This window comes from Botryllus schlosseri, chromosome 8, assembly GCF_051294905.1.
Source record: "Botryllus schlosseri isolate E-star chromosome 8, Bs_hap1, whole genome shotgun sequence".
Lineage (NCBI taxonomy): Eukaryota > Metazoa > Chordata > Ascidiacea > Stolidobranchia > Styelidae > Botryllus > Botryllus schlosseri.
In genome coordinates, this window is record NC_137243.1 from 11222966 (window position 1) to 11238420 (window position 15455).

Consider the following 15455-nt stretch of genomic DNA (forward strand, 5'->3'; position numbering starts at 1 on the left):
CAAAATTGGGACAACATTCTGGGAATGACATTCCTATTGGAACATCTTAGCAACCTTGCTCACATGAACAAACGCGACAGACCATTCTGATAGTGTTGAGCAATACAAAAACAAAAACATACTAGAAAATGCTTATTCCATCAAGCAAATGTGAAATTGGTGTAATAAATTGGGTCGAAAATCCTCTCGTTACATATTCTCTGTGCCAACCAAGCATTGGGATCACTTTTTATGAAGACCTTCTTTCTTCATTTGCGCCTTCCGTTTTGGTGGTTGCCATCTCAAAAACGCTCGATCAACCGGAATTTTTGGTCGTTTAATCAACTGAGACCGCAATTGTTCTTCAATGTGTTTAGGTGTAACGCAAACCACATGCTGTCCTTTCCAGTACTTGACCATATTCAAGGACTGTAGTGCTGATATGACGTCCGCCTGTGCAATACTCGTCATTTCGCTCAAGTCTTTGATGTTGTATGTGCCCCTGCAAAGCAAAAATAACCTTCTATTGATAGTTAGATGACATACGCAAAAAATACAACCGACCGCCACAAACCTTAGAAGTGTATCAATTTCGATATGCAGAGCTAACCTCATACCTTCATCGTGATGCAACATGTGAGGAGCAATACAGCTAAAAACGTAGGACTCGGGCAAAGGCATCATAAGTCACATCATGTTGAAACAAGGTTCAATACACAAAAGTATAGATGTCATGATATGGCAAGGAAAGCAAATGCTCCTACCTGACATCTCTCAAGATCTCGAGAAGGGCCCACGACCAGTAACTGCGATAACTCAGTTTTCCCAGATCTGACAACGGTTTCTCTGGAGATCCGATCAGGCTCTCAGTTTTTGAGAGTTCGTAACTAAACGCAATGAGGAATTTGCCATATCCCTTTCTTTGAAATGGTGGCAAGATCAAGATGCAGGCAAGGTTATTTCCGTCCGGCGATTCCTTTTCTTTGGAAAAATAGCCCACTATGTGAGCTCCGACCTGGTCCACTTCGGTTAACACGTAAAATAGAAACGGTTCCACATCAAAATACAGAGTCTTGTGGTCCAAAAACAGCTTGGCGAGGAGACATAAATTCTGACAGTATATCTTATGCTCTTTCCCGTCAGCTTCATAGACCGAAATGTTACCCCTTCGATATATTTCCTTACCCGGCGGCTGTCGCCAATTACATTCGCACAAATGTCTCCTGTAGGTCTTCTCGAATTTCATGTACTTGAGGCAATATTCGCATATGTAAAGCTTTGGCTGCTTTCCGTAGTCTTCAGGATATGGCGAAAAATACCACGCTTCAATTTCATACTTTCCAAACTGTACCCTGTCGATGTATTTCACTTTAGTGATAGCTTCATGTTCTCTCTCCAGGGCGGCTGTCGTCGGGTCCATGTCGGCGTATGATTTCTGAACGTGGTTGATCTCGTCATGTTTTCTTTTCTGATTCCTTGTCATGCGATTGTCGTTACCATCTCTGGACTCGTCTTTAACAGATTCCATATCTGTCTCTGGCACCTCCCTGGTTGTGTCAATGCGCGACGCCTCAATCCATTCGTCAAGACGTCTGTTAAGCCCATGGTAATGAACGTAATATTCGTTGACATGGTTTTTCAACGGATTGACTCGCGTTTGAAGGACTTCCGCATTATGCCAGGATCCGTCGACGCGCATGCAATAGTAATGCTGGTTTGGTTTTATCTTTTCATCCATTTTCATTAAACCTCCTGGTTTGTGCAATGCGTCTGAATCTGGCAGTAATTCCAGCTTCTGTACATCAGAGCATGGAGTGGTGGCTATCGCATCGTCTTCCACTTTAACAATTGACATTATACCGATAGGAAGATCAACTGGTAAAAAGGACAAAATATCAATTTGAGGCTGTCACAAATCGTTCATCAGAATTGAAATACATATTACAAGAATACGGAAGATTATACTCTTCTCGAGCACTACAATGCTACAGTTACAATGTAAGGTCACACACCAGAGATTTTCCCTGCAACAATTTCAAGTCAGAGCGGCTCAACATATCAAAGCGCCAAAGATACCGACGTAGCTCATACAAACGAGATTTACCGTCATTATAACCATGCATCGCACTACAGCATTCTGAAGTTTTCACACAAGAAGACCTGACAATTTTGCAAGTTAGAATGGAGACGAGTTGTAATGTAATTACATCAAAGCATTTCCGCCTGCTATGCACCTCTATCGACAGAAGTATTTTGCAGGGCTAAGTACAAAAAAACACGCAATCAGTCAGTAGCCGTCAAATATTTAATAAGAATCTGAAAATGAACAACACATTCACTTCCAGGCACTGCTGCATTCCCAAATCGCACTACTGCCGATTGGATAGAGTGAAGACCAAATTCCATTCGCTCCGTCGCTACTAAGTAGCAGAAAATCAACGCAGTCTTGCACAATCTTGGACAATATACTCCGCGATGCTAACGCGGCACATCAGTAATGATACTTCTCCCCGGAATGCATCCGGACGCTTTGCTGCAGCAGAAACTGCGCATTCTGGATTTGTTCTTGCGTACCGATTATCGTGATGATACGATCCTCGGAACCAGGCGCGGGCTCGTCGATTTTAATCTGCGCCCCGGAATCGGCACGTATCTGTCTGATTCTTTGACCTCCCTTACCTATGATTGATCCGGCAAGATTTGTAGGAATGGTGACCTTTGTCGTTGTCTCGGGACCGCCGCCATTGCTTCCGCCGCCAAAACCGCCACGGCTGTTGTTTGGCGGACCGCCACTGTTACCACCAACATCTCCGTAGTTATCCGAGTTGTAATCATTTCCTCCTCCATAGAAATTACCACCGCCACGGCCACCACCACCACCTCTAAAATTTCCGCCTCCTCTTCGGTTATCAAATCCTCCTCCTCCTCCTCCGCGTCCACCATTTCCTCCTCTTCCCCCGCTGCTTCCTCCTCTTGATCGACCTCTTCCTTCAAAACCACCTCCACCGCTGCTCCCACCACGCATTCTACCTCGTCCGCGTTGATTTCCAAATCTTCCTCCTCCCATTCCGCCTCCAAAGTCCTCTTCACCTCCAAAATATCCAAAGCCTTCGTTCAGGTTAGGATCGTACGGCTGCATCGGGCCTTTGGGCGGCGCCTCTTCTAGCATTTCAAGAACGCTCTTGATGCATGCTTCGATGGAGCCGATCTCACCGCGTATTTCGCACACACGATCAGTAGAGTTTGGACAACAATCCGGGAATATTTTTATGGCCGTCCTGGTGGATTCTCGGAGGTCTTTTATTCTGCTACCACCTCTGCCAATGATGGTACCAGCTTGCGATTGATGAACCAAAAGGCTAATCTCAGGGGAATGACGTTCGGGATGTTCGCTGCTAACGAGTTCGACAATCCGCCCGCATAACTTACTAACATCGTCGATTCCAAAAGCAGAGGTGTTGACGACTCTTTCTGCCGTACGACTGTCGGGAATTTGGATACTTGCATTGAATTTTTCCCTCAATTCACGGATATTTGACCCTCCTTTTCCAATTATTGCTCCGGCACTTGAGCTTCGAATGAGAAGCCTAAGCTCAGTCCTCCCGCCGCTTGATCTCGCCCGTTTCGAGCTGACGTAGTCGCCGCCTCCGGCCCATGACCTCTTGTGCCCTACTTCTTCTCCATTATCACGATCAGACATGATAACTTCGAATTATTAGCAGAATATATTCGAGTCGCACTACTGTAGCCAGGTAATCCAAAAATACTGTGTATACATTTAATAAGTGGCAAGGTGAGCATTGAACAGAAGCACAGAGTTGAAAATTGGTCATATCTCACATGGCATGGTAAGTGTGTAGCATTATGGTTACCTTACCTTACTCATACTCAAAGGCTGGTCATAGCGTTACATCCATACCCAGAAATAGGAGAATGTTATCATTATAAAGACTTGAAATCCACTGATTAATGCGCGCAACACTTCCTGCTGGTCTGTCACTCACTGCATTTATGATGATCGCAATTTTCGCCATCAACTGTATAATTTCTCAGTGAAAATGGCGCTCAGTTTCCATTCGATGGCGTGTTTGAGGGCATCCATGCGTATCCGAAACTTGACTTTCAAGGAAAGGATTTTTGTCAATGTACGTCGTACGTAAGTACATACGAAGCGGAAGGACACCGAAAAGGCGAACACGCATTCGAGATACATGAAATATAAAACGAACGCCTCCAAGCCGCGTAGAAGCAAACCCGTTTCAAATCACTCAGAGAAAGCCTTGGTCACGTGGTCTAGGCTACCGCGAAGGGAAGGGTATGGCTCAATTGACACTTCCGTAAATACTACTACAAAGCTCTGACTGTCACCCAATATCAACAGGTTTCGTTACTTGAACAACGCAATTCTCTGTTTCTGTCCAACACGACTGATGTACTCTAGCTGCTACGTGACGCAAGTTCCGACACAGTCCGGATACAACTCATTTATTAGTTCACTCCTTGTTATTGAAGAAGTTGTAATTCAACAAGTCATCCGGTAAGTAAGTTTGGCTAATGCCTGGACTCGGCTTGTATTGGTATCCTTGGCCGTATCCCAATTCTTTCATGAGTTTCGTCGAGGCGTTCCGCAGGTGCAAAGGTACCTTGAATTGGAAGAGTTTACATGGCGATAGAGAGAGACAGTTAACAGACGTGTACAGCACAAACTGCTGGATTTGGAAAATGCAGAACCAGAGCTACAACTGCGAACTTTTTAAAACTTGCAACTAGAACTACTCACTTTTCAAAATCCGCAAGTACAACTGCTAACTTTTTTAAATTGGCAACTAGAACTAGAACTAACGACCTTTAAAAATCCGCAACGAAAACACAGCTTTACAAGTAGCCTGGCGTAGTTTGCAGATGATTGTGAGTAGGGGATCCCAGGTCATCAAAGGTTAAGAATCGAATTGTACTGAACTAGATATTATTCTCCGATACAACACTTTAATTTTTTATTTTGTTAAAAATATCAGAAATATATTCGAATTCGACATTTCATAAAAGGCTGGGCTTCGACCCGTAAACCCACCCACTGGCTTCATCGATGTAGGTAATGATGACTCTGCTGTATCGATCATTCCTATCTGATACCAAATACTGTTCATGCACATGTTCTGCACCTCCATTATTACCGTCTGTTTGTTATGTATTTCGATTGGATGAAAAATAAACTCTCTTTCTCTCTCACAAAATGACGACACATGTTTTCTAGTTGTTCGGCAACTAATATTTTTTCAAATGTGCAACTACAACTAGAACTACTAACTTTACAAAATCCACAACTAGTACTAGAACTAGAACTACTCACTTTTCAAAATCTGCAACTAGAATTAGAACTACTCAAACACATGTTAGTTGGTTACGGTACGCATCATCTAATCTAAATGGCTAGTTTGTACAAGTCTGAACAGTTATATTGAATAGAATTGTAATAGAAAATAAAATACATGCTGCAGTGATACGATCCTTAGGGACTCCCCTTACCCCAGGCAAAGGTCCCTGACAGCTCTGTATCTTTTCCCTCACACTTCGCAGTGCCATATATACTTCTGCCGACTTGGGAGCACGAGCCAAATAGACTGCACAGTGAGCGAGAACAACCTAAATGCACAATACCAAAAGATTCATTGCTGAAGTAGGAACCAGGGCCGCTCCTTGGTCCTGAGTACTGTACCGCGTCAGTCCTGAGTACTGTACCGCGTCAAAGCGACATAAGTTGAGTGACGTGTTGTCAATCATGAACCGGCCAACATTGTTCAAGCAGAACACTGACTTCACATCTGTTTTACTTGTTATCAACTAATACCTGTGATAGTTGGCCATGGATCACAGCACGTCTTGTTCAATGCAACAGACTTCTGAGGTGCCGGGAGCATGTCATGTTACACAAAGTATGCTACACATATTATATTCATATTGAATGTTCAATTTAGAAGCTTTATGTAGTCGCTTATCAGTAAATGAAAGTTCAAGTGTCGGCCATAGATCTTGTTAGCTTTAAAATGAATATTGCCATTCTTTTGTCAAATGGTTCTTTTCAGTTGATCCTGAATTTTCAATTCATTATGTACAATGTCATCATCGCCAAATTGAGAGAATATTAGTATCGAGGGTAACATAGGCCAATGGGATGGGGATACTTGGTAAGCCTTGATCATATGTCAATTGCCAATAGGAAACAGATTATGATGTGAGCCTATCCAGTAGACTTCACCAATGAGTGGAATGTTGAGTCAAATTAATTATCATTTCCTTCATGTGTTTGCGCTTGAAAAGTGCTTGCAAAAAAAAGTGGGGCCCATGTTTACACGCAGCTGATAGTTTCTATCCCGCTAGTAATATAGGTGCCTATTGCAGCCTACCATCGGAATTTATAGCTGGATATTTATAATTGAACAACAGCGGTAATTTGCTTACTGCAGATGATGTTGAGGTAGAGGCTGACTAAAACTAGGACATTGAAATTGGGCCGGGGCATTGAGAATGAACAAGTTTGAAAGTTGAAACAAGAGGTGGTCACGAAGTAGATTTTACCTACTCACTCCACTTCCTCAAGAAGCAATGGCTACTTCTACTTGACAGTTTCAATATTTTTAGGCAAAACTATATATAGAACGATTATTTTGTATTTTCACATAAATTTTTACTCACTTACAAATTTACAGCGTTACTCCTACTCGAGTACTGACAGTGATGACTTTGACCACCTCTGATTGAGACAATAGGCCTATCTTCAGACAAAGCATGACTCTCAAGGGAGACTTCTTGTTCCACACCGCTTATCATATTATTCGTGAGGGGTTGTGAAAAGTTTCAGGATACTGGTAGCTTGAAGAGTCACAAGCATAAAAATTCGGACACCCTGCTATAGCATAGTGGCCTTGCTGATACCAAAATGGCCTTATTGACACGAAGATATATAATATTCACAAATATATCATAAAAGCTACCCAATTAGTTTCAAGAAACACAATGATCTTGCTGTCTTACATCACATTCTGGCATTCCAATCAGCTGGCATGCTTGCTGAGCAGAAACTGCCAGGTTGAGAGCATTTGAGTCTGCGATTCCTAGATGAAAAATAGATTCCACATGAATGCAACCAGCTGCAATACAGTCAGGAGTCTGAATTTCATACCAATGTCCTCACTGGCAATTCTTGTCATCCTACGAGCGATATATTTGGGGTCTTCTCCACCTTCCAGCATTCTAGTGAGCCAGTATAGGGTCGCATTGTCGTCTGAGCCCCGTATGGATTTTTGGAAGGCAGATATCATTTCGTAATGTTGATCGCCTTAAAGACACATGAAGTCACATGTCTCATAGTATAAACTTTAACCAATCGCCCATGAGGAAAATAAGAGCAATATATGAACTTATGCATAACGGAAAAAATATGCATGCATGAATAGGCCTATCAGCTACCTCAGTGGTTATTCCTTCTGTTTTTCTCACCTGTTCTGTCGTAGAGAATGTGGCTCCTATGTAAGCTCTTCTTGACACACTCAATATCGATTTCGAAGCCTTTTCCATTATTCATACACTGATAAGATTTCGCTGCTTGTATCGCCATTTGCAAACCATTCAAAGCAGTTCTAGCATCCCCATCGCATATTCCAGCAAGAAAGTCAATAGCCTGTTCGGTGATGGATACACGAGAAGCGAATACCGTATCATTAGCTGGATTACTTTTAGAGTTGTAACACTCCTTAGAATTAGAACAGGTGGTATCACCTTTCCATTTTATGGACAAGTCAGTTTCAATCTTTTCAATCGATCGTATCAGAATTTTTTTCACATCTTCAGTCGACAGTTTATCCAACACAATCACTCTGCATCTACTAAGGAGCGCAGAATTCAAGGAAAATGACGGATTTTCCGTGGTTGCTCCCAGCAGAATTATAGTACCATTTTCAACATGGGGGAGGAAGGTGTCCTGCTGCAGTTTATTGAATCGATGTATCTCATCAATGAATAGTATGGTCTTCCGTTGGAACATACGACAATCATTCTTAGCAGCTTCAACAGCAGACTGAAGCAATACAATCATTACATAGAAATTTCGAATAAAAGCATAGCATTACCATACCATACCTGAATGTCTGCCTTTCCAGAGTTGGTTGCGGACAGCTTCACAAACCTAGCACTATTTTTGTTACTCTTGGTCTGCCTTGCAATCACATGAGCAAGAGAGGTTTTTCCACATCCTGGAGGACCCCAGAGAATCATTGACGGTATCATGTTACTTTTCAAAAGTCCACTCAAAATGCTATTCTTGCCGAGAACATTCTCTTGCCCGACATATTCATCATAATCAACAGGTCTACATCTTTCTGCCAAAGGTATCGCGCTCATTTTGTCATGTTTCATCGATGAATTCGGACTGGCACAAGCCTGTGACTTGATATTATCGATTGCTGCTGTAGCATTTGCAGTATTTTTGTTGTTGGATGAAAATCTTGGGTTTACAGTTCTTTGCGACTTGCATTTGGGAGATACCGAAGCACCGGGACTACCAAAGATTTTCACTTTCTTTGGCGGAGGCATTTCATTGTCTTCTGTGTTGGAGCGTGTATCTACATTTTCACCCTTGCATTTCTGAGCATGAAGTACTACAAAATCAGATGAAAAGCTTTTGAAACACATCGGGCATTTGACTGTATTTAATGGCATCTTAGTCTTCTTTCTCTGAGGTTGAGTTATTACGTTTCTCGTGAGCTTGCTTCCAGATAATATTTTCTTTCATTTGAGCGGCCTCTTTCAGGACCTTCATATATTCTTTTGGCTGGGGGCTTGGAGATCTTGATGAACTATTCTCGACTTGGTAGCGAATCCGTTGCTGGACAGAATCCTGAGTAACGTAAAAGTATGATCCGAATAGTGTCACTGCAATAGTGCCAGTATATGCAAAATATCGTCCCCAACCCATTAGCACAAACACGTACCTGTTCAATATTTACATCAATCCTGATAAATACCAAATCAACTTATTCTGTTATGTTGCCATGTTGACCAATGAACAGTAAAGACATCCAACAAACTGTCTGGCTGCAAAGGTACTGGGCGCTGGGAGCCTGGGACCAAGTAGAATAATCAATCAATATATCAGCGGGCAGAATATCAGTACCTTTTCGTCAATAAATGCAGTAAGATACGATAATTCTCATGGTGCAATAAGCAAGGCACTTGGTGAGCATGAGACATCGATTCCATACTGGCTTATCATGTCACATATATACCAGTGATTTAATTAGGATTTTTCCCAGAAAATATGGAAATTCATCATTTATTATCTTTTCCAGTTGCATTGCATGGTATGCTGGATTTGTTGGAAATATAGTTGGATACGCATATCAATAACTCAGACGTTCCAGATTACGTTATGCTAACCTGCAGACGTGAATGCGTTAGTTCTACTGCGTGCAGCCATGAATAACCAAAAATCATAGTAAAATAAACAAATGCATGACCATTCTGCATTCCACCATAGAACATCAACGACATTGTTGTCATAGCTCGTACGCCCTCGTAGGTACCCACCGTATGGATTTCCTTATCGCGGCACTTGCGCACACCGCACTAAATTAACCAGCATAATATATTTTTATGCATGTGCATTGTAGAATAACCTTGGGTTGGGGAATGTGACGAAACGACTTCGAGCCGTTGGAGGAGTCATCTAATTACGCCAGAAGTTATTACTCTGCGTTAGTCTGCGACGTCTGCGTGCGTTCGTTCGACAAGCTATACAAAGCGAAAGGTACGGACTCTGAGTTGCCTTGCCTTAGCGAGTTTAACATGCGAATTACACACTTTGAAAGCATCCGGTCGCCGATCTTCAACAAAAAAACCAATAAAATCACAACAACGCAGTGCACCGCTGCACCCTGCACGCTAGCAGATTTAGTTGTTTCGGCTGCATGATTGCGACTTAGCAAATTGTTATTGTAAGCAACCTTGTGACTTGACACCAGGTGGCAGCCGAGTACATTTTCGTGACCGGCTTGCTATTCGAACCACTGAGCTATATAAACACTGGAGTGCGCAACTTACCGTGACGGCGGAGAAAATTGAAAAACAGCTCTGGCTACCTACTTGCGCACTGGTGCTTATGGTGAACTACTGGGATTTTCCGTGTTCTTACGCTTTTCGAGGGGTTTTCGTCTGGAATAAGTATGTTTTATCACAAAATTAACACAGACCATATTAATGAACTATAGTATACCCTTTCTAATAGGTATGTCAGCCTTGAATGACGCCATGGAATGCATTTGCGACTTCCGTATCCATAGATGGATCTAAAACGGCGAAGACTCGTGTGTAACTTCAAGGGATACTGCATTGCAACGACATTCCGACGCGAATATTTCAACGATTAGCTTCTGACTACATCAAACTCAACGTGAAGCAGTCTTGAGTAGCAGTGATGCTAATCGCCTTTGGTGATGTTTGCTTGCGAGTGCAGGAACACATCAAGTTTGCTCTCGATGTCTCAAAGAAGTTATCTAAACCTAAACTGCTTCTGCCCTGTCCATGATTTTGCCATGGTTATTAAACTGTAATTGCACTATGACTATACGGTTCTATGCACCAGAAATATATCAACGAGATCATTGTGATATACGGTATTTTTATTTTAGCGATCCACATAGAAAGAGTATGGTTCAACTGGGCAATTCATAAATAGTTTTCAACGTTGCCGGAAATATGCCAGTCTTTTTTGCCACCGAAATAAAGAAGGATAATTAGTTTCTTGCAGATTGAGATGACCAAATAGGCTTGTCATTGAATACGGTACACTGTAAAACCAAAATATCAGAAACAGAACAACAAAACTAATTCATGTAATTGCTTGAGTGTCAGGAATGCTGAACACTTGCATGTAAAACAGAACTAGCCAAGAAAGAAACATGTTGACATTGATGCTACTGAAATAATTCCTGGTGGAGTTGATATAGGCCTAGTTGCCGATTGTCAACATTGAAATCTTTTGGGTGAAATCTGGCTTTAGGGTTGTATCGGAAGACACACTGGGTATACGAGGTTTTAAGATTTTTATGGTAGAACTGTCAAAATATATGGAACTAGTTCTGTACAATAGTATTTTCTTTTGGCGATTTTTAGCTAGATGTATGTATGTATAATTATTAGGGCTGACCAAATTGAAACTTGACCAAATTTTGACCTAACGTATGCAAATTAGGTGTTTTCCCACATAATGTTACAATTGTACCACTCAATCTTCATTTCCAGCTGGAACTGACTGTCCTAACGACGCAGTTTGGCCTGAAAAAACGTTTTTGGCTTAGAAACAGGCAACTTTTTACATGAAAAAAACAAAATTTCACAGAAATCTGGCCCTATGAAGAATTCCAGTGGTTACAATATGTATTATGGTAGAAATAATTAAAAGATGTTGTAGTACGAGAGATACTTCCCTACATTCTTGGGTAGAAAGTGCATGTCCTTACTAAGAAGCTTGCCAAAGACGTTCAACAGCAGCAGTTGTTGGCTGACAACACTCAAGTTGTGCGTACACTGCTGGTGACACACCGTGTTGCTCTATGCTCACAATGTTGTCTACATCACAATTTTTCATCGTGCGCTTCTTAATGTAAGAATGATGCAATGTCCAAGAAGTCTTTCTTCAGTTAGGATATTGCGGTACGAACAACACCATGTCTAGTGTCTACCTATTTGTTTTATTTGACCGTTTACGATTCACAATGAGCAGACAATTAGCCGTTTACAACGGTAGGCCTATAAAATAGGCTACAAGCTGTAAAATATCAAATGATAAGTATACCGACAGTGCAAAATCTACGATACAAACGAAATGCAGACGTCGAAAAAATTTTTGACTTGATGAAAAATTTTGACAAATTTTGACCTAACGCTACAATTTTGACATGTCAAAAAAAAAACGCCCTAATAATTATACATAAATGATTTCCGTAGAAATTCCACCCCCTATTTAAGTGAGGGTCTCGAGACGATTTCATTGGGTCTGTGACAGCTTTTCGACCAAATTGCTACTAAGCACGGAAAAGTCAGGCCGCTGGTGAAAATAAATCAAAAATCGTCAGATTATATTTTCATCTGAACAAGACACACACAGATAGGAGCATGCCGAACGACCAGTTGCAGTTTCTCAAACTGGCATCCACCTTGACCTAGTGCTCGTCTGCTCGATGTCACAGTTCTTTTCGGTGTTAGTCTCTATTCCGCGGCTCTTTCTTGCTCATTCCATTGTTTCAGAGCTCTTTCCATTCTTTGGAGCAGATCCTTTAATATTTTGAGGGCTTTCAATTTTCTCTCTTGATGTCTCTAATCCATTCGTTCTTTAGAGCATCATTGCTTCCAAGGGAAACTGAACACATACCATAGTAATAATCAGGTGTTCTTGAGCATTCCTTCAGCTGCAAACTAATGCATAATACAATCATCTGTTCATGTATCTGTAAATAGAAAATTTTTCAAAGTGTCAAGCTGGCTTCCAGCAAAGTGTTACATGAAAAATTGTCTCCCTTATAAATGCTAAAATTTCACAGATAAAAAGTAAGTGGATATCGCCGCTTACACTGTATTTCCTCATCCTCGCTATAACTCCTCACAACCTCGATACTGCCTTCAAACGTTTTGTACAGCCATAAGCTTACAACTTATAAGCACAGCACATCTGACCGACTGATCCCCCCTCCCTCGACATTATCTTGGAATCACCTGTACATGGATGTGAAAATGCATATGGATGAAAAGTTTAAAAGGATCACCCAGTGATCAGTGATATTAGTTCAGAGTTGTGAATCTTACAAGTACAACACACGCGCGTCCACGTCGTCCAAATATCATATGATCGACCGAAAAGATCATCGCTCCATCAAATATGCCGGACCTGATGTGTGGAACAGTATCCCGCCGGCCATTCGACAGTCGACGAGCATGTCCACATTCAAGTCGAAATACAAGCAATTACTACTAAATAAATACAGTCCATCCTCAAGATTACCGGACCACGACTGACCTATCGATCTCGCTTCCCATGACATGCCGCCCTATTTCTTGTCGCTTTCTTTTTCTATACTGTATTCTTTACTTTCATTCAGTGTGCATGCCTCCTCTTTACTACGCCTAGGCCAAGGTGGGTGTCCGATTCCATTGACAAATCCAAGTCGCTTCGACATCTTCCTGTCTATTCATTGTATCGCATTTTTTGTGGTGTATTGAACTGATAAAATTGCTAATAAACCAATGATGATGATGATAGCTAACTGCTGTTCTGACATCTGAGTTATCTCCTGTTTCTATCGTACTTCTTATTCTATTCCCAGAATTCCCGATGTTATAATCTGTAAGTTATAGGAATAAATGGTTTAGTATAAACGCAATATCAAAAGATGGACGGCTGATAACTAACAGTACCTGATTATTAGTCCGTTTTATGAAGGTACAATGCGTAAACCCATAAGCGCCCAAGTAAAATTCCCGACGACTAGGTAGCCAAGGAGACAAAATGGCTACGCTTCAATTGTCTCCGCTGGAGACAACATTGGGAATACGAGATGCGCACCGCTTGATTCGAACATATAAGCCGTTTCCATGTGCGGCCACTACTTGGCTTAGCCCGCATTGACTGAGCCAAGGAATGGTGGCCGCGTTTCCATGTACACTGTACTGTACAGTACAGTCAGTACATCATCAGCGGCCGATGAAGGTCGGTGAACAAAAATTGACAATCGGTATCGGTACTTAGTGGTGAAAAGTTCGTGCTGGACGATATCGACGTTAAAATACCAGTTAAATAGTTTGTGGAATTCTATAGCTTTTAGAGATGCTTCTGTCAAGATACCCGGAGTGGTGAACAAGGCCTATACCACTGGTTCTCAACCTTTTTGGCTTCGCGGACCCCTTGTGACCGTCACGGACCCTCTCGGACCCCCTCAAGTTTTAGCTCAATTTTAGCTCTATTATGGTGCAACCTTAATCTGTCTTGTGCAAATATGAACTTTAGGCTTGTGATTAACAGCAAAATATTGATTTTTCTTGAAGATAACATCATACTATTTATGTAGAAATTGGTGGACTTTTATTATTTCAAAGCTAATTTTGCCCCTGTATTTCTTGAAGTACGTGGTCGTGTCTTTAAAACCCGCGTCTTCGTTTTGATATGAATGAGGAGTGCCGAAAACCATTTCCGCAAAGATAGATGGAGGCTAATCCAATATTAACGCATAACGCTTCCGACGATACTGTTGGTGTGATCGCAACATTTATGGCACCAAAATGAAGAAACACATATTTTATGAACATATCACGTCCAGGATCTACCGCAGTGACGGGCAACATACGGACCGCAGGCCGGATTCGGCCCGCGACGGCATTTTGATCGGCCCGCAGAGAGTTTCTACCGTCAAAGTGAAATCTTAATCTAAAAGTAAAGACAATTTTATGCTCCAAAGAATGGATCCAAGTTTTCCAACCAGAGAAAGACTGTCATGAAACGACTTGTTCTGTTCGGGTTTTCATATATATTTACGAGCAAACATTTTCGACCATGAACAATTGAACATTAACAAGACAAGCTAGGCTACATACCAATATAACCGGTGATATGAATTTCAGGGTTGGAGCGCAATGCCTTGATGGCAACGAAACACTCCTTGTTCATAAAAAAATCAGCCTTGTCGATAGGGCATCCGCAATAAGAATGCGCCAAATCTGATAGCCGAGCTTTAAGAGGTATATCATTGTCCGATTTATGACGAGTGTCAGCCGAAAATATTCGGGTTCATTTCAATAATAATATACTATTCAATTGTATATTAAAGTTCTGTACCTCGAAGAAGCTGTTCCTTGCATCGGGACAAATTATGGAAATACTTCAGAAATTCTTATTTCAAACGTCTGTTCACTAATTTGATGAGACTGACAACTTCAAATCGTGAAGGTTTAGCAGACATTACGAAATCGCCCTGATTGACGTTATACTATCTCCATATTTTTATTTTTTCCACAAACCCTAACAAAACGTCTATAACAGCAAGATGTTTGTATCAGCAGGTTATTGGAAAATTGGCAGCGAAAATGAAGTTTCCACACTACGATAGTCCATGTCAGACGATTAATATGATGATATGAGTCATGAGGTTTCAGCAGTTGTGGTGCGAAACTGCCTCATGCTTTCTCAAATTAAAAAATAAAATAAAAATTAGGTTATCAACCATTTTGAAAATTTATAGGTCTCGCGGACCTCCTGAAATTGCTTCGCGGACCCCCGGTTGAGAACCACTGGCCTATACAGCGAAAATCTTCCAAAAGGAACTTTTGCTGTAGGGTGCTACAGCGTATAGCTATGGATAATATCAGAACAGTATTTAAATCAGCAACGTTGATATCCCGCCAAGGATTGTTAATGCGTCCTACCAAATACCGCC

At 41.5% G+C, this 15455-nt stretch overlaps 3 protein-coding genes and 2 long non-coding RNA genes across 7 annotated transcripts; 1 reads left to right on the forward strand and 4 right to left on the reverse strand.

Annotated features, from left to right (window-relative positions):
- Positions 1–79: 79 nt before the first annotated feature.
- LOC145445200 (histone acetyltransferase KAT8-like) lies at positions 80–1834 on the reverse strand. Its single transcript, XM_080323367.1, has 2 exons — positions 744–1834; positions 80–481 (listed from the first exon to the last, which is right to left on the reverse strand). Exons 1-2 carry the CDS (start codon positions 1832–1834, stop codon positions 223–225), a joined length of 1350 nt encoding a protein of 449 aa, XP_080179493.1. The 3' UTR covers positions 80–222.
- A 20-nt stretch (positions 1835–1854) lies between these two features.
- On the reverse strand, positions 1855–3916 carry LOC145445202 (heterogeneous nuclear ribonucleoprotein K-like). The gene has a single exon (XM_080323369.1). It carries the CDS (start codon positions 3677–3679, stop codon positions 2471–2473), a length of 1209 nt encoding a protein of 402 aa, XP_080179495.1. The 5' UTR covers positions 3680–3916; the 3' UTR covers positions 1855–2470.
- Positions 3917–4448: 532 nt separating this feature from the next.
- Positions 4449–9916, reverse strand: LOC145445190 (ATPase WRNIP1-like). 3 transcript variants are annotated; one of them, XM_080323350.1, is made up of 8 exons: positions 9835–9916; positions 9651–9765; positions 8116–8872; positions 7477–8053; positions 7160–7315; positions 7012–7091; positions 5506–5622; positions 4449–4622 (listed from the first exon to the last, which is right to left on the reverse strand). In XM_080323350.1, exons 3-8 carry the CDS (start codon positions 8692–8694, stop codon positions 4473–4475), a joined length of 1659 nt encoding a protein of 552 aa, XP_080179476.1. In that variant the 5' UTR covers positions 8695–8872; positions 9651–9765; positions 9835–9916; the 3' UTR covers positions 4449–4472. The 3 variants fall into 3 exon arrangements, with proteins under 3 accessions (XP_080179476.1, XP_080179477.1, XP_080179475.1); XM_080323351.1 differs by lacking the exons at positions 9651–9765; positions 9835–9916 and adding an exon at positions 8967–9455; XM_080323349.1 differs by lacking the exons at positions 9651–9765; positions 9835–9916 and having other exon boundaries at positions 8116–9455.
- A 117-nt stretch (positions 9917–10033) lies between these two features.
- Positions 10034–10640, forward strand: LOC145445225 (uncharacterized). The gene is made up of 2 exons (XR_013916918.1): positions 10034–10194; positions 10259–10640. It is a non-coding gene; the product is annotated as an uncharacterized LOC145445225 (long non-coding RNA).
- LOC145445227 (uncharacterized) lies at positions 10635–12828 on the reverse strand. The gene is made up of 2 exons (XR_013916920.1): positions 12138–12828; positions 10635–12079 (listed from the first exon to the last, which is right to left on the reverse strand). It is a non-coding gene; the product is annotated as an uncharacterized LOC145445227 (long non-coding RNA).
- Positions 12829–15455: the final 2627 nt, after the last annotated feature.